General features: G+C 39.6%; 1 protein-coding gene across 1 annotated transcript; it reads right to left on the reverse strand.

Moving 5' to 3' along the window:
• Positions 1-1,233: 1,233 nt before the first annotated feature.
• LOC114137173 (F-box/LRR-repeat protein 7) lies at positions 1,234-27,785 on the reverse strand. The gene is made up of 4 exons (XM_028005769.1): positions 27,349-27,785; positions 21,136-21,225; positions 4,943-5,560; positions 1,234-2,521 (listed from the first exon to the last, which is right to left on the reverse strand). Exons 1-4 carry the CDS (start codon positions 27,383-27,385, stop codon positions 1,785-1,787), a joined length of 1,482 nt encoding a protein of 493 aa, XP_027861570.1. The 5' UTR covers positions 27,386-27,785; the 3' UTR covers positions 1,234-1,784.
• Positions 27,786-27,932: the final 147 nt, after the last annotated feature.

Genomic DNA, 27,932 nt, shown 5'->3' on the forward strand with positions numbered 1-27,932 from the left:
CGGGTCGGTTCTCATGCTTTTTTGTCTGTCGGCCATATTGGATTTAACAAAAATAATTTCTTGCATTTGCAGCTGATGGCCAGTAGTTGATAATGTATTTTATGATGCATTAGTGTCCACTTCAGTGGTCTGTGTGCATTTATAACATAAAAGTCCACAAGAAGCACAAGAAAATGGCTTTTAGAAAGCTGTCCACTGTAGTGACCACTATGCATGAAATCATTAATTCTGTGCATAGAACTAAAAATTGACTCATTTACAGTTCAGTTGAATGACCAAATAACATGTTCATTTTTCTCTGTTTTTTAATCTGGTTTCTTAAGAAAAGATACAAAGAAAACTGGACAACATACTTGGAAGCAGTACCTTGCAACAGCTTTTATAGTTCTTGAACTATAAACATTTCATAAATGTTGTGGGAAAAAAAGCCACAACATGCATCCATTAAATCTGACTGCGCTTGAGTTGTTTTGCAAAAGAAAATGGGCAAAAAAGTGAAGCTCTCCAAAAGCTTTTAGAGCTTTTACTGACGCCAAAGGTGCTGTTGCAACGAGAGATGAATGTACACCAGTTCTTAAGATGAAATCAAAAAAAGGAGTCAATACATGTATAATTTTCCTTCTTCACTAAACTGTGAAAAAGTGCCTGCAGGCTGGATGCACACTTAGCTGAAGGCTTTGGGATGACAGCTTTGTGACAAAAAGTGAAAAACCAATTCTGTCCAAGAAAAACATAAAGGGAAGAATTAAATTGTGATCCTGAAATCTTTTGAAATTTATTAAAGATTTAACATTTTTCCGCAGTACATAACACAGTACATAATAAGCTTTCGTTTGGAAAAACAAAACAAAATGCTGATGAACAAACTTCTGATAAGATGCTAAAGCTCAATCTGACCCAGAAACCAGAACGTAACTTCATTGAAAAACACCAACAAACAGATGGGCGAAACTCTAGTGACCTCTAGTGGTGAGTCTTAGGAAGTGACAGAAACATCCAGATTTTGTTTTTCCATTCAAATGTGCACAGGGATAAAAAAAATTGTTAAAACCGAAATATTTTGGTCAAGATACTTTCTCAGGTTATATTTGATTTTTTTTTTTTTTTAAAAAGGGCATAAGCTTTGGGAAGAACCGTCATGGTCACAGTCCTACCAGGAGTCCCTTAAATGCCCCTTAAACTTTTACACCTCTTCTCACTACATATTCTCAGTTACGACTCGCACAAAAGAAATATTTTTGGAAGAAATTTATTGGCACAGTTCTAGCAGCAATGTGTCCCTGTTTATTTCCGACATTGGTCTCATAACATTGCGGTAAAATTCCTTTCATGCAACAGTAACCTTTAACAAACACAAAAACTGTAAGTTGTGACACTTTGAGCTCAGTTGAAATGATTGTCAGCGCAACAGCGTAAAGTGCATCTGCACAAAACACACAGGTATCAATACTTATGTTACTTTTTTTGCTGCTTTTTGACTACATTCTCAATGACTTACTTTGACAAAGTGTGACTATTACTAGAATATTGCATGATATGGCCTTAAATTGAATTCAATTTAAAGTAGAAATATATATTAATAGGCTTTAAATGCAAACACAGCTGTACTCAGTGCTCAGTGTTGTTACAAATGCTAATTATGATGCTGGGGGAAGATGCCACGTAAGTAAAATACTGCACTTGTCTGCCTTTTTACAGATAAATATGTTAAATACATTCTGCTGAAGATTTACCGCCACTGACTTAAAAAGACAAACGCTAGCCAGATCGACCCGCTCTCTGTGTCAGTAGAAAGCCGGGTTAGTGTGCTCGATGACGCAGCGGCGGCAGTGGCGCCGGACGAAGCGCAGAGCTTCTGGCGACACCTCGCAGTCCTGAACGTTGAGAAGCTGCAGCTCGCAGCAGTTAGCCGCCAGAGCTTTCAGCCCTCTGCCCGTCACGCTCTCGCAGGCCCGCAGGCTCACCCGCCTCAGGCCTTGACAGTACATGGCCAGCTGCTCCAGCCCGCTGTCCGACACCAGTGGGCATTTCCCCACGTCCAGAGATTTCAGTTTGGGGCAACTCCTGGCCAGGTGGCCCAGACCGTGATCCGTCAGCCCCTCGCAGCCCCTTGCGTTCAGGTAGCGCAGTCTGGGGCAGTAGCGGGCCACGTAGCGGACGCCCACATCCGTGATTCGGGTGCAGTGGGCTACGCTCAGGTAGCGCAGGCAGCCCTCCAGGCGGGCCACCTCACGCAGGCCGAAATCCCCCACCAGGCGGCAGTCACTGAGACTCAGCTCCCGTATTGACGGGCAGTGGAGAGCGAGGTGGCGCAGGGCTTCGTCTGTCAGTCTGCTGCAGCGGCGCAGATACAGGTGAGTGAGGCGAGGGCAGTGCGAGGCGATAGTTCGTAAACCCTCGTCCTCGAGCGAAAAGCAGTCGGTCATGTCCAGGAAGTGAACGGAGATCTGCTGGCCATGCATGGGGGACAGCTGGAGTGAGGCCTCCTGGGTAAGGCTGATGCAGGTCACCTTGGAGCAACCTGGTCACAAAAAAAAAAAACTCAAGTGAGATAGACTGCAAGTTGTCATTTTCAGCTAAGATGATTCTTAATACAGAACATGCCTGGACATGAACTATACACCACCGCATTAAATGTCTGAGGGAGTTCCACAGGGATCTACTTTGAACACTAGTTTATTTTGTAATTTTAAAAATGACTTCTAACTGGAACATATTTTAAATAAAAATATAAAACTTGATGAAACAAAGATTTAGAGACTTGTAAAAAATATTAAATGAATAAAAAATAATTGAATACAGAATTACAAAGTAAAACTAATCAAATTAATCTTTAAAAATGCAGTCATCTGCTGATGACTTATTTTTTGCTCAGAAAATGATTAGAGCGAACCATAGAAGTTTTGAAGTCTGCTTAGTGGCCAACAGTGGGATTGCACAGTAAATGAATGTACATTGGCACATTTTCATTTCTGTAGAAATTAGTCTGAAAAACTCAAAATGCCCATAATGAGGAAATACCAAGGTGTGATTACTTTTTCCCTATGCAATGTGTACTTTCTTTATGATTTTGATGTTGGCAAAATGTTATGTTTATTGTTTGTTTCACACCTGGTGTCTATATGATGTTTTTATGAAGTAAAGCGCTTTGAATTGCCTTGCTGCTGAAATGTGCTACACAAATTAACTTGACCTGACTCTTTTTTTGTAAATTGTGGTTTAATTAATTAGATTTAATTGCTACTTCTTTTTCAAACCAGTTTTCTTAGTGCATGCTAGCGTTACTATGCATGCATTTGCTTTCATTTTCTCTGGCTTTCAACTGCAGCTTTCCTCAGGCACACAGACTCAGTGGTGATACAGTGGATGGAACCCAAACTTTGATGCTGATTTTATTTCAAAGTCTCGTCTATGACTCTATTCATCCAGAAAGCATGAGTGGGAAACTTGAAAAAGACTTCATTCTTTGAAGATGCCCACTTGATCCACCACAGAATAAATTAAACTGATGCTTGGAAGTTATTTTTGAACAGAATGGGTCTGTGGGTTTTGTCTTGGATCACTTAACATTCAAACTGAGTCAGGAGGGAATCTCATAAAGGCTGCTGAGGATAGAGGGAATCATCACAGCAACCAAAATTATGAGACAGGGCTTTATTTTACAGGTTTGCCACATGGGGGCGCCAGAGAGTTTGGTATGTTTTGTTATATTTCAACAGAGAAGTTTAATATTCAGTCAGAAGTGGAATATATCATCAGCTTGAGTATTTAAAATGATTCTGATTGTTTTTCTTCCAATCAAACTCACTCAGTGTGAAAGTATTTGCTTGCATTGTGCTAGTTTAGTGGTGCAATGACGTTCCAACTCGACGTTATTTGTGTCACTTCCTTAATGAAAGCAGCAGACTCATTGCTCATGTTGAAGAAGCTTCTGCTTTCAGTTAAAGAAAGCCTTTCTTCTCCCAGAGGGGGACTGAAGGTTGGCAGAGCTGTACCTCTAATGCCTTTACCAGCTTTACAAGAAATAACTAAAAACCAGAGACTGGAGATAAATCCACACGTGTACAGCATAAGGAAGCAGCCACTTCTTAATTTAACCTGAATGGAATGGTTGGGGCTCCAGGCCAATTCGCTCCTTCACTAAATTGTGCTCCCATTTTGACCCACTTGTTGCCAGTTTGGCTCCTCTGACTTCCGTTTCAAACCAGTAAACAAATCAGTTCATACCTATTCCCTTAGCTGATGCATATCATTTGGTTTATGTTTGTAGATGAGAATTTTCATGAATTATGGAAGAGCAAAGTCATGAAATTGTGCAAATGTCATGAATAACTGAATTTACTTATGTTGAGTTTTGCAGACTTGGTCGCACAACGTCTTCAGACATTTTTAGCCAGTTGATAGTCTGGAAACGCTTATAGAAGCCTATTTTAATAGTTAAAAATATACCAAATATGCCTTTATGTGCATTGATACACACATTAGAAACAGTTTTAGCACGACCAGAGAAGTTAACATCTACAGTCTTCCTTATCTCTGCTTCTTGGGGGTTTAGCTAATCAATGCCACAGAAAATAAAAGCCACACCTGGATTGGTTGCTTTGCAAACACCACCCAATAGCATGTCCAGCAGCACTGCGCATTGGTATTTCACCTTATTTAGCTAATTCAATTTTTTTGTTAATACTTTGGATATGCTCTACGATAAAATCCATGAACAGGTGAATCCACAAATATTAATCCAGATGAAAGTCCAGTGTAATTGATGAATGAGGCAATGCCTGCAAGGTAGTTGAGAGTCAAGTCGAGCTGTGGTCTTTCATATGTGATCTTTCGTATATTCTGCAGAATATATCAAGCATACCTTAAGAATTCGAGCAGCGCCTTTAAGTTACAAACATCTGCTGTTTGGTTCTATTGTCTTTTGTGTTTGTCTTCTTACCTGAGAGGTCCAGGTGTTCCAGGTTGGGGCAGCGGGACACCACCTCAAACACTGCATCATTTGAGATGTTATAGCACCCGGCGACCTCCAGGTGTCGCAGCTCCGGACAGCACTGGGCCAGGATGTACAGGCCGCGGTCGGTGAGCCTCTTGCAGCCATTGACCACCACTGTTTCCAAAGTCAGGCACACATTGGGGGTGTCCTGGCACAGCCTGTGGGTCAGGACTCGGATGGCGCGGTCGGCATGCAGCAGCTCTCCCGTGAGCCGGATGGTGCTCCACAGCCGGGGATCCCATGCCAGGTTGTACCAGCGGCGGCACACGCGAGCGCATCGACAGAGCTGGTTGGTTGGGAGGTGGGAGAAGATCTGAAGGAGGGTGTGGTCGGGGAGCAGGTTGATAGGGGCATAGTGGTGGGATTTGGACTGTCTAGAGCGGGAGTGGACGCCAGGCTGAGGGTGGATCACGGCCACCGTCTCTGTATGGGCGGAAGAAGAGGATGAAGAGTTTGTTTCGTTGCCATTACTTGAAAGGGCGGGTGAGGAGAGGGAGGAGGACTTGGACGGTAAGATCAGACCTGGGCTGGGGGTGCTCAGTGTTCTGGTGCTCGTCTCCAAACCTGAGAAGAAGAAAAACAGAAGAAGATGAATAATAGTACAAATGTAAAGTTACTACCTGCTGTACAAATCTTTAGATTTTAAAGTCTTAGCCTATTTTTTCATTTGGATTTAGCTCTGGCTATGTTGACATCCCAGCCCCTAACACGTTTTTCTCTACAATTGTTCTGTGTTTGCTCTGCCGATCTTTTCCTGCAATTAACTGATGTAAATCTGTGATTCTCCTCAACAATGAACACTAAGCCCAATATGGCTGATTATTATCTTTATATCAAAAGGCTTTAAACATGATACATCATAAGAATAATCACTACAACAAAACCTATTTGATTAATAGTTATAAGTGACTATTAAACAGCTTCAAGATTTACTATTGTGACCAAATTGACTTTGTAGAGTATTGATGAATTTATTAAATCAATGGCCATGTTGTCTGTTTTTGACGTGTCGATTTGCACACGTGAGTCTTCACACCACCTGATAAAAGAGTCAATGAGTGGATAATGGCTGCTCTCATTGCCTCAGAGAAAACTGACAATTACTGAGTCATCCACATACTTTATGACTAAGCAATCTTTGAAAGCACTCTGACACATATTGGTATATTTGATGAACAACAGGGCTGAGCGTACACACCCTTAGGTTGAGTCAGTTCAATAAGATACATTGTCAATAAAACAGTACAAGGAAACATATTAACCTTAATACCCCAAGGTCTGCCTGGAAACCACACCCAAGTATTTTTGATTGGCTAATTTTATTTATTTTTTTAATCTAATTTAAGTACATGTCACACAGACTGAAAACACAAAAGAAAATGTTTTGCATACTGCTGTATTGTCATGAAGCATACTGTCCCTTTTAATATTTTAAATATTCAAACAGATGAGTGAAACAACATTTTATTTACTGTTGTTTTTCTTTCCTATGTCAACACCTTAACTGGGGCAAGTTAATCCTGTAGTAGATTAGGTGTTGTTTCTGTGGGTTCTCTTGTGACCTCTTGGATGAGTCAGCGGTGTGTAATTTTGGTAGCTCCTGATAAGGTCCACCTCTGTGCAAAGCAGGTCCTGTTTAAGTGATTTGTTGAAGGACTGAACAACATTCTTGAAGAATCTTTCCATTAGAGCCACAGTTTCTTTCTACACCATCAGCATTGTTTCCTTTGACTAAACCAACTTCATCCAAGCCACAGATGACATCACACCAGCGTAGTAATAAATAGTGATCAATAGTCAAGAATTTTTATGGACTTCAAAGGAGAGAGAAATTAATATACCTTGGAAATATATTGAAAATATGACCGCCAACAAGAAGTTAGTAAAGAGTAAGAAGTTTTTAAAGAATAAATTATTTATTCAACGTTTCTGTGTTTGAAGTGACAAACGTTCATAGTGATGATTAGAAGAGAAGGTCACACCAGAATCACTTATCTTAAATGTAATACAGTTTTTGTCGTTCTTATTGTCACGTTTTGGGACGTTTGAAGGAAAAAGCAAATCAAATTATACTCCAGGCGTTTGCTGAAACACTGGCAGGGCCTCTCCATCAGATAAGCTGAGTGGTTTCAAAGTATCAGAAGCGTTTGCTGCTGCAGCTGCCAAAGTGCAGTCGGCCCTGTGTATAGGCCGAGGTCTTCCCAGTCTGAAATATTATGCGCTGATTGTGCATAGATGCAGCAGCAATGAGCAATCGTTAGATCCCGTCACTGTGGCATGAGACGACAAAATCCTTCCTTTGCCAAAACCTCCGACCTGATCGCCCAGATTCTTCTCTATTAAGCCGAGACGCTGTGTAAACTCCTCTTATGCGTCCTGATATTCATCATTTATACTTCAACCTTCACTCTACGAGCGTTTTGGCAAAAATAATGAGGTGATTAATCTTCTTGTATGAGCTATTGAGGTTATACTGGGATTTTTTCCCCCCAGAAACCCATCCTCAGAAAGGATTTACAGAGTGTTAGAACTGCTAAGGTTTTTATAACAACACTGAAAAAATGAAACTGTGGAGCAATATTATTGGAAAAATTACTTTGACGCAAGAGAAAACCGAGCTACTTCCAAACAAATGTCAGAAAAACTTTCTGATTCATGAAGAAATCAACTCAGTTTTCAGCTCCTGGTATTCTAAAACCCAGATGTTATACATTTTCAGTCTGTTAATGTAACTATTGCCTCCAAATAGCTATTGGATAGAGTACCTTTATGCTGCAAAACTGTTAACCTGTTACATAATTCAGAATCACTAGAAATTTCTTCACAGAGAGGGCAATCAAAATGCTGCCACTCTTGTAAAACTCACCAAAAAGGTTTTTCCTGCAATTGTTTGCATCTGCAAGTCAATTATGTTGCCACATACCAAAAGTCACACAATGCCACAGTCCTCCCTCATGCACAGTCCTCTTTGACTGCATCTGGATGCAGTTTCGGGACAGAAAATTACACCTTACTAGAATGATGCTTCCAATAGAAACACAGAAGCTTGCATAAAGTATTCACAGCCTTTATGCAGGGCATGTACTTTTACTGCATGCAAAAGATTTTTTTTAATAATTAGATCTTATTATATTGTCATTTCCTCATCAAAAACATACTTGGAGTTTTGCTTTGATTCTTTCATTCATGTTTGAGAAATCCTTTAATCTCCCGTGGCAACAGCTGGGTGGACCTAGCTCCGCCCTCAAGGCATGTCTGCAGTTTCCAAACGTTTGAGCTTCTGCCTCATAGAGCAGACCTTCCTCATTACTCCTCCACTCAGCTCCTTCAGACTAGCCAGCAGCAATTAGCAAACACCTGGTGGAACTGCTGAGCTCTTTATAGGAGCTACTTCTCAGCGCAAGATGGTAAAAATAATGTTAAACAGTTAAAACAGGAGCTATTTTGTTTTGACCTTCTGAAGGCAGAGTTTCAAAAAGAGCAAGAATTTCTTAGAGAAAATGGTCCAATTTCAAGGCTTTGAATTACTGTTTAAGTCATATTTAATGTATGTAATACTTTTATAACCACTGAAGGTTAACATCACAGCTTGATTGTGCTATAAAATGGCACTATGTGCTTGGAAAACACAGTACTGCACCTTTAATGAATGTTCTTGTATTCACCCAAGTGTTCTTGATCTGGTAATAATGTTTGATTATCTGAAACTATTAACTGAGACAAAAAAGTAAATAAAATGGAAGACATCTATCATAGCTAGAACTAAGTTGATAAATGTTCGCCATTGGACCAACAGTCAGCTGTTTACACACCAGATGTCGACATAAATAACAAATGTGCGCCATCCCGTCCGTCACATGGATCCGTGAGCCGGGTCTGACAGCTGGGCGGTGGCGCCGCCCTTGCAGATCTCTATTCCAGACCGGCGTCTCAGTCGGCCTCCTGGCTCTGGGCTCTGATGACATCCACAGACTCAGGAGCATGTTGTCTGATTCACGACTATGCTAGAAAAAACAAAAAAAACGCCATTCCTCTGCTGACTTGCAACCAAACTCAGGTGAAACAAAGATCGGAAGTTGGAAAATCGCAGCATTTTCATGCATCACATTTCTGCGGGTGGTCTGTTAATGATTAAGTTCAGTTTGCCTGAGGTCATCTGGCTTATTTTGGCAAATACATATTTTAAACAATAATAAATTTCTAAGCTTCATGCAGAAGACTTTAATAGGCTGATGTCATTACAAACAAATCCTCCATTGTGAAGTTCACACAGCTGTTCAAATATATCCTGACAGTAATGGCACTGCAGTTTTTATATGCAGAGTTTCAAAATTTTAATGGCTTCATCTTTTATTACGTCATGTTTGTGAAGACATGAAAAAGACATGAAAAAGAAATACTCCAGAAATTGGGGGAACGCTGTTAGTTTTTAAGGTTAACGGGCCTATTTTCAATCAACAGTATTAAAAGTACATTAAAGCAAAACATCGGATCTAAACAGCCTTTGAGTCATTAGTTCCTGATGGATGAGGTATGGCTCTGCTCAGTTCCAAGCTGAAGTAATGCTGTAGATGCTGTATGCAAAACATCTGCAGCTGCCTAAAGAGTAACTTCCAGTTGGTGTGATTACATGTGTGACTGATCAAAGGGCAGCTTCAGCTTTTTACATTTACAGGGACACTAATCACACCAACCACTCATTCTGAGATACAGATGAGTAAAGTTGGCTTCACTTTTGCGTGGATGCTCTGGGATTCTTAATCTGACTCCAGTTGATGGGACTTTTCAGTGTTTTACGAACCTTTCCCTGACATTTTACTGACAACGGTCACTTTAATTGTCAGTTTAAGTTTACAGATCTATAAGTGCTACGATAACGAAAAGTAAAACAGCCTGGAAGACAAATTGTCCAAGAGAGGAATTGAATACTGAAACTAAATAAAAACAGGACAAAAAACTTAAGATAAGATGAAAAGGGCTTATAACCAAGGTAAAGATTCACCTTTGAACTATAAACATGTGTACAGCCAGAGCTGAGACGATAATTTTCCTTCCATTTTTGCTTAGCATTACATAATCAATAAAACCCTTCAAAATATAATAAAGTTGCAGTGTTACTATGAACAAATGTGGACTAGTTATACAAGACAATGTAACCAAAATCTATTTAAAAAAACAAAAAAACACTTATGGCTTACGTAGGTGTGGATACAAAATCCTAAAAACATTTTCTGATTTCTAGTCTTGACAAAAAGGAAAACGGATCACGAAGAAACGGCAGAAAATTAAACATTCACTCCAAATTCTCAGCATCGAAGGTTAAGCTTTCAGTTGCTGCAAAAAAAAAGTCTTTGAATGAGCTAACCACGAGTGTCATGTTTTATATCTGTGTATCGTTATCCCAACAAATACCACGCAGCTGTTGAACTCTTTTTTGAAGGCGCTGCAAGTGCAGCTGGTGGACGACTCAGCTTGGTTTCGGAAATCAGAGGAGAACAGTGGAACATCTGGTCTTTACCCTGGATGAAGAACAACTGAGTTCTGGTGAAGTGAAAGAAAATCTCATGCGTTCTGAATGCACACATAGCCACAGCAAGGCATACTTGGCTGAAACCGTCCGCCGCTAATGTGCGATCTGTGCCGATGCACGGCAGTGCTGCACCAGGATCTCATTAACATTAACTTAGCCTTAGTTCTGAGGCACATCTGGATGGCGCTTTCATACTAGGAGTTTAATGTAAATCAATCAGTGGAGTCACTAAAGAGCCAAGAGGCCTCAGATGTATGGAGCGATGTGGTTTTAATGATAAAAACCCAAATAATAAAAAAAAGAAAGAATAAAAGAGCAGGTTTAAGGCATGGGACTTCTAAAGAGAAAACTGGGCAAAAGAGAAGATAAATTGGAAAAAAAGAACCTGCAGACTTTACCAGAGATGGAGACAAGTGCAACGGAACGGTCAGTCCAGACTTTGGTCATAAACCAGAGCCAAGGGGATTCTACGCAGAATCTTTCAGCACGTCGAGGCCCTGCTAAGACCCTGTCTGGTGCTCCAAGGATTATTACTGCTGCATCTGGCAGAATGGACCTATCTATTACCTCTGTGCCATTAGCTCTGAGACATGTTACCACTCTGCAAGGTTCCTTAGGGCCCTTGAGGCCAGGAATGTAAAGGAATCAGGTGGATCCCCCAAAACACAAACCCTAATTTTCAGAAAACAGAAAGCTACAGGTGTTGGATTTAACTAAACCAAACACAAATGATTCATCAGCACTGGATGGTTACATGCTCCAGTTTTATTTCAAACCAAACATCTGAGGAAAAAAAACTGCTGGGATGAAAAACATCTGGTTCTGTCTCGGGTTTAATTGAATACATGGAAGTTGATATTAGCGTACAGTGTGGCGGCTTGGCTATCAGCACTACAGGAAGCGCAGACGGCACTGAACGACCTGGAAAACAATGGGACCTGCTAGTTCCTTCACAATGTGCACACTTGGGCAGGAAACAGACCTCTTCTCACTGAGAAAGCCTCCCTGTTGTGCTTTTACTTAAAGGCAGCAGCGTTTCTCACAGTCTCAAGATACTGCGCTAAAGCAGATTTGCAGAAACCACACAGTTTTCTTTTTTCCACAGTGCAACTTGTTTCCAACTTGAGCTCTTTAAAACTCTCTATACTCAGATTTCACCTCTTTTCATAAATCCATTTTTGTGTTGTCTGTCCACCCCACATTTCCAGCACACATATGGAAGAAGCAAGTAATTTGGCATCAATCAAAAAGAAGAAAAAAAGGAGCAGGCTTTTTGGGAAATTATGTCATTCCTAAACGTTTGTTCAAATGGAATGCCAAAGACGACGGTTGATGAAGTTAGGAGGAGGAGTAAAGATCACAGTGTGCCTTTCTGTACAGTCCATTCATGTCGGTGGAGTTGCGTGACGAGGTTTAGCGCAAGGAGGAAAATCATGTAGAATGATGAAAGATGGAAATGTGGCTACACATGGCACCCAGAAGAACTCCTCACCAAGCAGGAATGGAAAAGGAAAACGGGCCCAAATGCTTGATTTGGTGATGATGAGTAGCAAATGCTGTGATCTTATGTGGTTAAAGCAACAGAAAATGGGGGAAGGGTTCCAACATTTGGGGCTCTAAACTCCTGACAAAAAGGATTCTGTTTAAATGAGAGTTATTATGGTCCTCTTTCTAGTTCTATATCTTATCCTGGAACTCTTTTTGGACACATTTGTGTTACTTTGAGTCCTTTTCATTTTGAGCAGCCCTTTATGAAACCTCATGATACTTATGAGCTACATTACCTATAAATCTGTGGACAGGCTGACCCATTTTACATGGCACAATCAACTCATTGATCTTGAATGGATAAAGGGAAAGTCTGTCCATTGTGGGAAAGCCTTCAGCAGAACATTCCAAAGATTCTCAACGGGGTAAAGAAAAATAACGTCTGCTGATCCCTGAACTACTGTTTTACGATTTGAGCCCAATGAATCCAAGCATCTTGGAATATCACTGCGTCATCAGCAAAGAAATAATTTATTGATGGAATAACTTGATCATTCAGTATATTCAGGTAGTCAGTTGACCTCATAGTGTTGCTAAACGTTGACATGAGCAACTGCAGCAACCACAGATCCTTGCACTTCCCCCACAGGTTGCTACGGTAGACAATAGGCACGTTGGGTGGATCATTTCATCTGTCTCCCCTCTTACCCTGATACCCTGATTTAAGAAGATAAATCTGGATTCATCAGCCCACATGAGCTTCTTGCATTACTCTAGTCCAATCTTTCATTTACAAATTGTAGCCTTTCTCGCTTAGCTTCACTGAAAGTGAATAAGGGCAAATCAAAGTTGAGGTGTGGAATTCAAAAAAGTGCAAGGAATATTAAAAAAAAATAAGATTTTGGAGTTAGAACAGGACAATTTCTTCTCGAAAATATGCTTGAATTTATGGAACAAAAATTTCCCAATACAACTGGGATGAATATGTCATCAGGCATTCTTGCATTAGTTTCTTGAGGAGTGCTTCAGATGGTCGGACTTAATAAAGAGCAATAAAACCCAGGTCTATATCGTCTTCTAGATAATAGGGGTTATGTTTATTTGACTGCATGGCCCTGAAGTTATATCTGCATTGTGATGGTTTGTATTCTAATAGTATTATAAGTGGTGTATCTAATTGGATCCTTTCCTTGTGAAACAACAATCCTCTATTGTAATAATATTCATCTGTCTGTGTTTATTCTTTAATCTGTCACCATGCAAAACAGAAAGCCATCCAAGACTCCCTGTGGAATTATAAAAGCTGCTTCTCATTTTTGTACCGTTGCCGATTCAACCACAGCTGACACATCCAAGATTACGTAACGACGCACACCACAAAATGAGACGAAGAGAGTCTAATGTGTTGGTTCAGCTGGTCCATAGCTGTGGTCATGCTGCCACTTAAACGTCCCAAAGACCCAGGTGGATTACATAAAAAACATAACAACCCAAGCCAGGATCTTACAGGAAGCAAAGCCAGGTGGTGTCATTGCCAAATCCTTTCAAACGTAACTCTTGCAAAAATTCAAACACTCTCAAAACTACAGGGTCCGCATTCTCTGCCTGTCAAAAATAGAGGATGGGAAGACTGAGCAGTAATCAGCAAAGAGTTATGAGACAGAGAGATCTCCTCTCTGTGCTGGTGTATCCCTCCTTCGCCTCCTCCTTTTTCTGGAAATCTCCTTGCAATTGTTTTGCATTTTTTTCACTCTTGTTCTGAGCTTTTCTGCTTCGATTTCCTGGCTGTGGCAGGCCGGAAAAAAAAAGGAGGAGGAGTGAGGACAGCTGATGGAGAAAATGTGAGGAAAGCAGCACTGAATGTTTTTCTCTTCTGTGTTCTTTACATGGACATCTCCCAGAAGCAAAACCTTTACACTTTACACTTCCAATGAAACTTGCTATAAATTCACGAGACAGCTTCAGCTACTGGTTGATTCAAAATGCTCTAAAGTGGGGGAAAAAAAATAGCCATTTCTAATGAAAAAATTAGAAATGGCGATGTTACGGCCACTGGCCTCTTGAGGCTGTGCAGGCTCTTTGTCTTTTTCTATTATGCAGGATCAGCTGTGCGGGCGCAGCTTTCTGATTGGCTGCCTAGAGGCTGCAGGAGAGCAGCCACCCCATTGGAGCAGCAAAGCCAATCAGACGTTGATGAGACCCACCTGCACCACATAAAAGACGTCTGAGTTCATTCCTCCAGTGGGGCAGCTAGCAGGAAGAGGTTGTGTACAGCTGACCCCCACTTTCTGTGTTTGGTGACTGATTTTGGACAGTTTGAACAATTTTGTTCTCGCTTATTTTGCTAAGTGGTGAATCTGCTTTAGATACATCTTGAACAAGCTAGAGGCGTGTGGTGCTCCCTTTTGTCTTTTCTTTTTGGTTGTTTTGAGTTACTTTAGGCTGATGTGTTTGAACATCTTATTTAATTTGCACTCAGTGATTTCTGAATTTGTTGGTCCTTTACTTTTGTTTAATTGGGTTAAGTTGTATTGTGTTTTGGTTCTGTGAAAACCTTGTTTTTGTAATAAATCATTTTTTCATTCCACTTTTTCTCCGGAGACATTTTTATGTTGATTTGAACCCCTAGACCTTGGGGGGCGTAACAGGCGAATAAAAAAATTCAAAGCAACTCAAGTTAGTATTTGCTCCGTAAGGTGAGAAGTTCAAACATCCAAAGAAACAGATGCATCCACATTTAAACAAACTTCTCTGTTTGGATGCAAACATAACAGAGCTCCGGTGTAGCAACAGAGCAACTCCAACCCAAATCGTCTCTCTCCAGTAAAAAAATGTCCCAGTGGCAATGACACACACGCAAACATCTCTCTGTAAGGAGTATTTTAGCCTTGGCGCAGCAAAAGTCAACAGTGAAACACTATATATCTGGCTGAGCAAACACGAGTAAACAGTTCGTCAGTACTCGAGGTTAGTTTAGGGGTAAAGTGTGACGGATTTGTTGCTCCTGGAAGGTTGGAGAAATTGAACATGTTGTAAGAAGGGAGTTTTCATAGCAGAGCTGTTTAGACTTCATTTCTGACCTTTACACTGCCTTCAACACATCACTGTGGGAGTGTTAGGAGGCTTTATTTTCATACATATTTCACACTGAGGCATGAGCCTGTCACTTATTATTATTTATGTGATTCTACGTTATTTTAACAGATGAGAAAAATCACGCTGATGATGTGGAACTGTAATAGAAATGTCAAGGGATTCTGGTTTATTACCATATTTGATGATTTGTAGTGCTTGACTGTGCACCTTTAATAATTAAAGACTATAATCTTTCTTGGAGTTATTTGGATCCCTCTCACCGAACCTGTATTTTCCTATCAAGGCGTTACTTCGATTATGTATGCTTAAGGAGGGAAGTTGGTGCCAAAATCAGAGCATATTGTTTACGCTGCAAAATTTAACTTTTTTTTTTTCCCCATTCACTGGTGTTTATGTTTTGGGTTTCATTTGAGTTTGTGTTTTCATCGTTTTTGGGTTTATAATTGTAATACGGGTCTTGCCACATTTAATTGCTACTCTCATTAGAGTTTTGCCATTGGAGTTCACTACTTTGTGTTTTCTTAGTTTATTCTTATTTTCTATTCTTTGTGCATTTAGACTTAGTTCTCATAGGTCAGTGTTGTTCTTTTCCTCTAGCTTATAGTTTGAGTCTCAGTTGACCTCCCTTGTGTTAATTAGTCGCTCTTGCTCAGTTCCCAGCTTTTTGGGGCATAAAAATTTATGTTTTATTTTAGTGAATGGTGAGAGTTTTTGAGCAGTTTTCACAATTAGTACTTTACTGGTGAGCTTGGAATGGTCTGGCGACCCGTTAATTGCTGGGATAGGCCTTCCCTGAAGCCCAAAAAAGAATAAAACAGTTATAGAAACTGAATGCATGGTTTACTTTATGGACGCTGAGGTGATTGAGGTATGCTGACTCCCCGCTGCTCCCAGACTCAAAAGGTGACAGACAAGTAACGTGACTCACGACAGACGAATATTGGAGCATGACTTGTTGGCATAATGATAATATTTCACAAAGTATATTTAATTATTTTAGAATGAGCTTATATGGGATCAAATTAGGGACTTCAAAGCAAATGCTATTAATGATGTTCGTATACATCTGACCTTGTTTACATCTTATTAAAAATTCATAAAATCCACAATAAATTTAAACCTGTGCATTCAAATACTGTTTAAAAATTAATCAAAGTTATTTGTTGTATTATTGATTCACCTGGACCAAGAAAACAAAGACAAAATAAGCTCAATGGACGAGCGTATGTAAACATCTGACCTCTACTCCATATAAATCTGTGCAGACTCGTATGGCTCGGTTGTGGCTGTAGGGAAGCTTTACCGTGTCGCCGTTATCAGTGCTTCTTTGGTCCTTGACTACAGAGAGGAAGTCGGCCTGTTCATTGTTCCCTCTGCTTCCCACCTTCCTGGTGCCACTATAAACAGTTGAAGAAACTGACCTCAAATGTCTCCGCTGAGGTGCCCAACACCCACACCGGGTCTGTGTTACATCAGTGTTTTAAAATTTAAACAAAATCTGCCTAGAAATGTCAAACCACACAACATCCTGTTGGGCTCCCACTTTATCTGGGCCACATTCCTCAGGTACCCTGACTTGGACAAATCCCGGAGGCCCAGATAGGGTCTAAATGTAACCCCTGCTGAGAAATACTCAAGTTCATCCCAAAGGAAGGATTTACTGTCCAGGACTGTGCCTGTTGAGTCTGCAGCTAATAGGAAGCTAAACTAGGTCAGGCTACCTCAAAATTGCCTAAATAACAACTGAAAGCAGAAATGCACAGCTCCCTGCCCGACTCGGTTTATTTTCAACAGAAGAGTGACTTCCTCATGCCGATTTTCCGGGAATGCATGCAGGATTGGCGAAAGACAACAGGCAGTGCCCTGGTTCTCATTAGCTGACTGATATTAATGCAGGCCAATAACTTAGCACTGTGGTTTTTGTTGAGTCTTAAAGAAAGTCTTTCCTTCAAATTATTGTCATGGAATAGATTATTTTTAACAGAAAAATGAAAACTGATGCTCTCCAACAGCGTCTCTGGTTAGAATCCTAGACACAGTGGCTACTAAAACTATATCCTCTAAAGGCAAAGAAAATTACTAATATATTGAAGAAGGTAAAATTGAATTTGAACTTCTAGGATTACTTGTGGCTGTACGCTGTTAATATCAGACTGCTATTTCACTCGGTAATTAAATAAACTTCACAAAACAGACACCGCAAGTCCAAGTCTCTGCTTCCCCGCACCACACAGAATCATAATATACTCAAAATGTCAATGAATATCTGGTAGAGAATGAATATCCAATAGAGCTGCAACGCTGTTCCAAGGAATAAACTTGTGATTTAAAAAATGGCAGTTTGTTGGCGAACAGACACAAACTGGTGTAGTATTTTGGTAGTGATAATTTTGAGCTTAAACGGCATGGTGTCAAAGTAAGAAAACAAAAACTAGAATTAAAATCTAAGAAAAGTATACCCTGGACAAATGCCAGTACAAAAACAAACTGTGTTGAAACTCATCACTGAGGATGTTTTCATTCTCAGCCACATGCTCCACTTTACAAATCTGATTGTGTCCCTCTTTCTTTCTTTTTCTTGTTAGCAACAAATATTTTATCTCAACTGGAGTTTCTGCAGGAAAGTATATAGCTTCAACAAGGATTTAGTTATAAAAATCTGTTGTCACGACCTGATAGCATCACCGAAAACATGCAAAGCTTTGTGACTTTTACTAAAGATACATGTGACTTGAAGTGCTATGCGAAAGATAACATGTTTGATATGACTTGTTGATCAGATGTGGAAAAAATAAAAAATAAATAAGTAAAACTTCTCCTTCATGAAATTCACCCTTTGAATATTGTAATTTATTTTAGCTGTCTAACAGCTTAGAGCAGCAGGTGGGTGAAGGGAGACCTACCTATTTATGAAATTTTCTGTAAAACGTAGCTCTTAATTAAAAGCGGAAAATTCACAAATTCACTGATTTTTTTGTACAGCATATCTAAAATATTCAAAACGAAATGCCGGGGCTCAACACGATTTGACACACTTTTAGCTGATGTTTGCAAAGCAGCCAATCCAGAAGCAGCATTTAGTTTCTTGCCGTTCGCCCAAGAACAGAGATACAGAAGACTGTAGATGTCAGCTTCTGTAATAGTGATAAGAAGGTTTCCACTGTGTGTAATAACACATATGTGGGAATATTTAGTGAGTGAACTATTAAAATAGACATGTTTTTAGAGGGGGGTCTCAAATATTTGTGGATGTTAACTGTTCAAAGACAGCTGTTACCCCCAGCCCCCACGAATACCAGGGTGCAACTCTACACATACACAGATGACTGATGGCTTGCATGCAATGGGTCAAGGAAGTTCCCTTCTATGTGTTGTACAAGCAGAGAAAAATCTGCACACTCTGTGATGCCAATAAAACATTTTACACTGCAGAAAAAAATTGCAAATGCTTAAAACAGTGTTGTTTATCTTGAATCAGAAACCAATCAATGCCTGCTGGCCGATAAACAAAAACCAGTGGCTGTAGCAGCGCCAACTTGTGCTGGAGAAATTAGAAATGTTTCTCTTTATCGGATTACTGATTTGTTTACTTTAACGGAATACTTTAAAATCACTTGTTTTTGAACGTCTGACATGTGTGGTTCCAGTTCAGTTAAATAGAGTGGCAGCAGAAAAAGTCTCACTAAATCGTGATGCTTGATGCTGAGATAAAAAGCAAACCGAATCAGAGCAGCGGTGGCCGTAGTACAGCTCTGGGACGGTATGAATACTCCCAGTGTGCGGTGGGGAAATAGCCCAGACTGCTTCCTGATTAGTTTAGTGGACCACAGGACTGTGTGGGCCAGAGCTGCCTGATCTGCCACTGCAAGCGAGTATCCGTACAGGGGTCCTCAAGGCCTGTGTGCGCTTGTGCCTGTGCACGCATAGTGTGTGCGTGTCTTTCTAAGGAGGGGGGATTTGACTGTGGCTGTGGTGGTTGTAGACCATGTAATTACTCCCACTTAGCATGGAGAAAAAAATAACAATTTCAGTCAAAACACAGTTGAGAATTATGGTTTGGACGCAGTTGTCTACGGTCTGTTACTCACTCAGCCCGTATCTGCACAGGTTGTGCTCAGAGGAGACGTATTCAGGACAATTATACAACTGCCTGGGTTTATTTCCTCAAGCTCCTTTAGGTGGACAGATCCAAATGAGTCAGCGATTCCAGACCAGCTAAACGTGCGGTAATAATCGGATTCTGCTCACTCTGAATCGTAAAGGTTAAACGGGTGAATTAGCCTCTCACATCTAGTGTAAAACTAAAAACAGCCAATGCATCGTGAGTTTGCCAGGGACTTTCTTCCTCTTCAGTGCTTACCTTCTGCTCCCTGAGAAACACCTAGTATCTTTCTGCCGAGCGACGGTTATAAACACAGGCTCTAGCTGCTATTTGTTTGTGAGTGGGCAGCGCCAAACCACAGGAATATTATGTTCACTATGCCAGAGCAAATTTGAGATTGGTGATGACAATGGCTGACAGCAGCCGGGTGAGTGTGCTCCGTATGTGCATGAGTGAGCAAAACAGGCAATGAGTCACGGCTCAGCCGGAAGAAACTGCATGAAGCTTTCAATCAGAACTGATCAGTGACCATGAGTTTTGAAACTTAATGCCTCCTAATGATATGTTTGTTACAAATAAACAGAATTTGTATCACAGTTTGTCAAGTTAAAACCACAAATGTTTAAGGAAGCTATCCAAACAAAGATTATAAGTTATGATCAAACTTTTTACTAGCAAAAATCCCCAAAAATGTTATTCATCCTTGTTTACTTCAGTTCCCCGAATTAAAATTCATCAGTGTAACCTCAGGAATGGATTAGAAAACATTAACAAAGAAACAAAGGGTCAAGGGATAAAGTCATAACTTTGAGCAGGTGTCATTTTGTCATATAATTGTTCAGAATGAAAATCAATAATATCTTCATGAATGAAAGTTGAAAGTAAGAAGCATTTACAGCAAACATTCCATAATATTTGACACAGCACAGGCGTATCTGTGGTGAAATCAGCCTTTTCAGTTAAGATATCACTGCTCACAAAATGTTTTTATACTCTTGGAATGAATCGGTGACTTTTCCCATCAGCAGTGTGACTTTGACATCACTGCCTTTTTTGGAGCATGGCTGCTTTGTTGAGAGCGTCGGTTTTACCCACAAAAAAGGAAAGTATGAACACCAGAACCCAGGATTCAAACAGGAGCAGAAGATATTTCCTCAGTACATTCTGTTACTCAGCCTGTATCTGCTGATAAGGGCTGAGTATGGTTCCATATTTTGGAACCATACTCTCCAAAATATGGTTCATCAGCAGAACCGTATTTTGGAGAGAAGCAGGGCATAACATTTTACTGCGAGAGTAAAAATAAGGGATCAAATGTATGGTTAAAAAATTGTAAATCACCCTGAACACACCCTACCTTTTGTAAAACACAGTGGTGGTAGCGCCATGCTTTGAGGAAGCTGTTCACAGATATGCACCACAACAACTACAAAAAACCCCCCTGAATTTTGTGGTTGCAAGACCTGCAAAAGATTAAGGGGTTTTAATACTTTTCCAAGGCAATCTGTGGTTTGCCATTTTGTTGGGGTAAGCAAACAGAAAATTATGAAGAGAAAAGAGGAAACCAGAGACCTAACTGAGAGAAGTTTAAGTTCCTCAACCTCATATTTACTCTCTAGACTGTCTTCATCTTTGCAACAACAAAGAGAAAAACTCTCCTGCAACCGTGCGTCTCCCTCCCTGCCGGGCAGCACTTTGAGCCTGATACAACCTCAGTTTAGATAAGCATTCTTTCACTATGAGGAGCCAGAACTGTGTGTATTTTTTCCTCCATCTTCTGAAATATTTTCTTGGTTCTGATGGGAGCTGGAACCAGGAAACACACAGGTTTCTGTCCCAAAAAAGGCAGCGCATGAGGAGGAGGAGAGAAGAAGAGGAGGAAAAAGGGAGGGCAGTTTGGTTAATGAGCACCAGATGCCTTACCTTCAGTGGTAGCCACATTCTTCAGAGCCTTAGTTGGTGTGTGATCTGTGCTCGAGCTTATGTCAGAGGAGATGCTTGAGCTCCCTTTACCTGCAGAAATGAAAAACAAATGGACTTTAGCTTGACAGCTGAGAAGACAAGTTGACTTTTTCAGATATATGCATCACTAATCTTAGGAAATCTGTGCCCAACAGTTGCTGAAAATGATTGTTTTTCTGTAAGAAAACAAGCTTTTCAAGTCCATCAGAGATAATTCCTCTTGTATGACAACCTTAGTGCAATTCAAGTGTAAGGAAACGAGAAAAGCCATCAGTCTCTGCTTTTATGACGTTTATGTTGCTTAGTTGAGGATAAATATCTCCTCTTGGCACATGCACAAAGTCTGGGCTGCTCTGTTTAACTAAGCATCCGTTTTTTTTTTGTTTTTTTTTTAGATATTCGGAGGAGGAACTAAGTCCACTGAAACCTCTCCCCAGTCTTCATTTCCACACAGGACGATTGAGGAAACGCTCCAGAGGAAGACAAAAGCATTTAATAAATGACTACAGCTCTTCCACAGCATATTTCTTAGGTCATGGTCTCTTCTCTAAACTGCCACATCAAAGCAGTTTCATTGAGTTTACATGAATTCCTAAGTCTTTCAGTATGAGTTATGTTTGTCTTTATAGAAATTTGGTTTAAATGTCTTTGTAATGACTAAAAGTCATGGACAAAGGAATATCACCAAGAAAGAGTGCCTCTGCTGTTGGAGTGGTGGCTGCAGGCTGCTTTTTGCATGCTTGGAAATGTTGCATTTGGCGTTTTGTTCCTTTGTCGGGATATAAAAGCAGCTTTGTGGCCTTCAGTGCGCACAGCAGGCTGGAGAGGTGTTTGCAAGAAGCAATGCCCAAAGAACAGTCACTTCCATAAAATAAACTCTTCCTGAATAAGCAGTCATTTGAAGGGTGCAGAAAATTTTTTAAAAGCATATTACGACTAATACACAGGAAATGAACACAAAAGACACAGCAAACTGTACAAGAAGAACGCAAATGCCTTCATAAGAAACAAACGCCCCCAAGAAAACTTCAGGTTGAAAAAAAAAGGTAATTTAGTGTTTTGTTTAGCTGTCTTGTTTTTTTTTTTTTGTTGGGGGGCAAAAAAACAAGTTTTGGAAAATGTTCTGCTTGTTTCCTTGTGGATGGTTTGCTGCATACTTGTAACCAGTGTGTAATTAATTGTGGAGATAGACTTGAAAACAGATGTGGACCGAAGCCCTGAAGAATTTTCTTCATGTAAATAAGGAGCACAGCTCTTGTTGATTTTGAAGCAGAAATTATACTTCTGTAAAATAATTAATACAGAGGATTTTAAAATTTAATAATCAGATAAGACAAAGATGGAGCCGTTTGGCTACAGTGAGAAGAAGAATGAGGTTTTTCATCATGTACTGTACTAACGCTCAAGTATTTTGGTGGCAGTATCATGGTGAGGGGGAGGCCATGCCAGGAATCCCATCAATTAAAAAAAAACATGTGATGCTGCCAAGAGGAAAGGTCAAATATCCAGATAAACCCAGCATGTAAAGCTGCTGTGTGTAACTTTTATAACAAATATTTTGTACATATTTATTGAAACTGTCACTATGCTGTAATAGTATGTTATGAGAGAGGTAATCTGTGAATAAATCCAGCTCCTCTGCCTTCTCCGAGTGCTAACTAGAAACCACCAATCAAAGCCAGAAGGCGGGTCTTAGTGCTGTCAATCACTCCCATGCGTGCATCTTTCCCACTCTCCTTGCTCTCTGCTATGATATAGTTTCTCCATGTCATCATAGTTTGTTGTGAATGCTAAGGCTAGTTAGCCTACCCACCGATGACGGCAGATAAATGGTTTTCCTATAATAGTATGTTGTTTCTAGATCATTAGCACATTTAGCAGCATGTTCACAAGGTTAACTGACAGCACTATGACCTCCTGGCTCTGGTTGGTTGTGTTTGGTCAGGAGTGACGCATTTCTTCAGATGGCAATAATAACTCAGGGAAGAGGTAGAGGAGTTTAATCTTATCATGGACTATCTGTCTTATACTGCCACAACATGGTGAAGGTTTTAACAAATATGTAAAAAAAAATACAAATAAATAAATAAATTATAAAAGTTATGTACTGCAGCTTTAAACACTTTGGGACTCCTGGACACCACAGCAAAGACTTTTATCTGAAAATGGAGAAACCTTGGGACAAAGATGGACCTTAACAGGAGTAGTTAGCCTAGTAGGATTACTCCAGAAACACTTTGACAACAATCTAAACCATGGCAGACCTCCCTTGGGGTCACTTAAGGTCAGTGATCATGATTCCAAGAGGTTGGGCAAAAATGGTATGAATCCATATTTGAATCATTTCCAGGGTTCGAGTTAGAATCTTGTGAACCCAATAGAACCAAGAAGAGGTGACAAAGTGACAGAGAAGACAAGTGGTTTGTAAACATGATGAAAAAAAAACCCCATATATATCTGTAAATAACAATACTGAATTGGTATTCAATTTATAGCTTCTAATTTGAAGTTGAAAATCTAAACTACTTACATCATTTTAACCTGAAGTTAATATTTTGCCCAGCTTACATATTCTTCAAAACATCCCCTAATGTTAAACCATTACTCTAGTTTTAATAGATAAAAAAAAGCATGCTTTACTCTTAATAGCCTGCAGAAGCTAAGCTAACATTAGCGAGAGATTTGAAACACTTGCCCTACAGCAGTACTTAGTAAGGGTCAATGATAATAAAAACAGTAAATATTGCTATAGTTCTTGTACACCCACTATCATGTAATGCCTCATTTCCTTCAGCTAAATTTATTGTTACCCTCTTATTCTAAAGTGACGAAGAGTGAATCAGCATGAGCTGAGTCTAAATCAGTCTGAGCGAGTCTGGAGGAAGTGGATTTTCCATCTTCTCAATGCGTTTCATCTTTCTTAGTAAGATAAATCTTCCCATCACACAACATCTGGATCTTTATCTAAACTGCTAGAGCTGAACTTCAATTATTGATTTAAAAAGATGTGTGTTGATTTTACAATCATGTAAAGTTTAGGTTATATCCACTGCACCAGCCAGTTTTTCCTTGATAGGCTCAGGCTGATCATTGATAGATTAAATAAAAACCTATGATCTATTTATTAAATGCATCAAACTAAAAACCAGCAGCTTGTATTTTGATGTACCTCCGAGTTGTATTAAGATCAGATAAATGTCTACTGAAGAGTAAACTAATGCTGTTCCCAATGTTAAATGGTGCCTATACAATTTTTCTGATGACGTACTATTAGAATACAATTTCACATTGTCTCCTCAGTTAAACAAGGATCTCAGTTTCATTGTAAATCTATTTATTTGATATTAAATACATACAAAGGTTTGCTTTAATTGCATTTTCTAGCAGAATTCCTTCTGCGGAGCTAAAAGAGCAACTTCAACTCAATTAGAAAAGCCACTAGTGAAGCTTAACATGATAAAATCAAAGGTGGAGAAGGACCACATGTTTTCTTTTTTTTTTTTTAAATCACGAGGTTCAGGCATTTCTCTGCACTTATTGACTTTGGAAGAGAGCTCATTGGAATGTTATTTATACAAACATCACTGCTCTGAGGCCAAAAATAATGCATTTGGCTGCACTGGACAGCGACTTTAATATGCTATGCCCAAAATGCAAGTAAAATGTTATTTATGGTAATAAAGATGACACAGACTGTCCACCTGAGCTGATATTCCAGGATTATTAAAGCCACATGGAAGAGATGTAATCATTTTATGGTCAACAGATGACAGCAAGTTGATAAAAATGAAGTTGAGTCAAGTTCAGTTTGAGTTTGTTACATTTTTGTAGATTAAAAAAAGTTGCATGAATTGGACAGTTTATATATTATTTTTCCTGCTTCCAAAGCTGTTTTAATTTATGGATTTAACTTCAAATATTTGATAATTACTTTTTTTGCTCATTTTTCCTATCCCAGCTTTAATCATTGATGCTCCACACATCACCACATTGATGATAATAATCAGCTGCAGGGATCCTCTTATCACAAAACTAATAAACATAAAGATGGCTTTCCATCATTAGTTATTCTGCAAGAGACCGCATACTTTCAAAGTTTAAGTAAAACTAAAAAAATAAGAAGGCTGAGGAAAGTCTTATTCTGCTTATTTTGTTTTTAGAAGAGTTTAGAGGGAATCCTCTGAAAGTGGATTAGTCCATTTGTTGTTAATCAAATGAACTAAACTGATAATCAGCAAGTGTGTCAAAAGCAGAAGTATGTTTGTAGATCTGGAGGACACAGCTGTGTCTCACCGCAGTGACATAGAGTGAAGACATCGCCAAAGTGACCAAAGTGAAGATATCTGACCATAATTCAATGATTGGAGAAAATCTTTCACAGCTTATTTCAACAACACCTAATACCAGATGTTACATAGGACTCAGATAGCATGTTATATAACAAATATTACTTGTTTAAAAGGGTTAAGAGTTCAGTTCCAAAGTATAGGTGCTTGGGCATAGTGAACACTTCCATATTTGGAGGAAACCACACAAAACACATCAGCACAGAGACTTAAACACAGTGGTGAAGTGGTGCTGATTTGAGCTTATTCTGCCATCACTGAAGCATGTGAGTAAAATACCTACCTGACAGTTACAGTTTGCACAAATTTGAGTCATGGAAGCATTGAAGAAAAGTGGGGAAACTTTCCTCCACAACAATGGGAGAGGCTGATAAAGATACGCTGGAATGCAAAAACTTTGAGATAGCTGTTGCTAAAGGCGGATCTACAAGATCCAAGATCCACAGCTTTGTCTTCTCCAAGTTCGTTTTGCTGCATAGCAACAGTGCTACTAAGTGTCCCACCATGCAGCCCGTAAACCAGGGCTGTCCAAACGTTTTGTCAAAATCATCGGACCAAAAGTACTCATAGGCCAAGAAAAAAAATTAATTAAATACTGAAATCAAGCAAATAAAGCTGCATGGTATTCATTTTTAGTAGAAAAGGGGTTATTCATTGCATAGATCCAAAACTTAAAAAATATTTTTGCACATTTGCTGAGCCTAAAATACATTTGCTGTATTTAAGGCTCAGTTGAACAAAATTATTCTTAGGTTTAAAAACGGGATTTGTGTCACTTTCTTCCAAAACACCAGCTATATTTGGACAAGTTTAGTAAATTAATTAAAAGCTAATGTGGGTGCAGAAAGATGGGCTTTCCAGTAACAGCCTCTGGATATGTGTGGTTCTATTAGTTCTAAGTTTGGTTGAAAAAAAAAAGACATTTTGTTGTCCTTAACATTTTCCATTGTAATAATAATTTTACCCTGAATAAAAATTAACCTTAACAATTTTTGAATCACTCTTGAACTGAAGTTGGGGCCAAACTAGATGCACAGTGGCCAACAGATTTAATTTTAGAATAATTTTAGAGCCTGCTCACGTTTTTCCCCTATAACATAAAACACTCCAGACCAAATGAGGTGACTATTATCCATGAAATGGCTTCCAAGCCTTAAGATTGGGAAGAAAAATCTCAGAAACTGTTTCTTGCCAAGATAAGATGCCCAAACCACAATATTTTGTCTCCATATCTACCTTCAGTTAACCAGCAAGAGCAGGCTTTTTCCTTTTAAAACAAAAAGGGCCATAAATTACAGCAGTTGTGTTGACAGATGACTATGTTGCCCTGCCAAGGCAGCTAATTATGTGAGGTGATACTGAATTTGAACTCAAGATATCGCAGCCAGTGCCTGCAACAGTCAATTGTTTAGTTTCACTTCATAAAGATGAACGCAAACTGATTTTAATTGGGTGAGAAATAGAAATAAGATGAAGAGGAGTTAATTTATTTCGGTAAAGTTGCGCTTATGTTCAACAAGTTTTACATTTAAAAATGAGAAGATATGACCAGCAGATGTCACTCTGTTGTGTTTTTTTGTGTGTGTTTTTTTGTTGCATCTAATAAAATAGCCGTTAGAGGTCGAAAAAGACCAAGAAAACTAAGGATGTCTGGAGAGAGAAGAAAAAGCTCCAACTCAACCAACCCTGCGTGGTCTTCTATTTTTAGTTTACTACGGGACAAAACACGCACATAACGGGATTTTCATACCAACTACACCGAGAATTACATATGAAATCAACAGATTCAACATAAAGCGTGATCAGAAGTTATCATCGCTTCACTTACCCTCGCTTCCATACTGTTTTCCATTGTTCGCACCCATTTTAAAGAATACATAATCTACGAGCAGGAACTCGGGTTTATCAGGCTGAACTCCAGAGGAAAACACAAAGGAGGCAGGCTGCTTTAAAGTTGAAGTTTGCTGTTGCCGTTAGATCCGACTTCAAATAGTTAATCCAGATGTTGAACTGAGGACGGCGGAGCATTGCGCAAAAAACTCGAGTCCAGATTTGGTGCGTTTTGCAGCGTTGCAGACTCTAAATCCGAACATCGGCAGACAAAAGTCCCGATACCAGAAGAGGTCCAAGGAAAACTTTTTTTTTTCCCCCTTTTTTTCCTGAGAAGTTCCCCCTTAAATGGTAAGCAGCTGTTTATCAGGATGAGTGGAGAGTCCAGACAGGCTTTGTGAGGACGCACAGATCCCGTCCACTGGTTTGGGATTTAAAGAGACCGCAGACCAAGAAAGGAGAGCTTTTTCTCCTCCACCCCCCAACCCACCCCCTTTTTAGGATTTCCTTAAAATAGGCCAAGAATGCGACCTTAAAATAGTTACAGTTCTATATATTGTATTTACAATTCTGGTTAATAAT

This window comes from Xiphophorus couchianus, chromosome 21 (genome assembly GCF_001444195.1).
Source record: "Xiphophorus couchianus chromosome 21, X_couchianus-1.0, whole genome shotgun sequence".
NCBI classification, from domain to species: domain Eukaryota; kingdom Metazoa; phylum Chordata; class Actinopteri; order Cyprinodontiformes; family Poeciliidae; genus Xiphophorus; species Xiphophorus couchianus.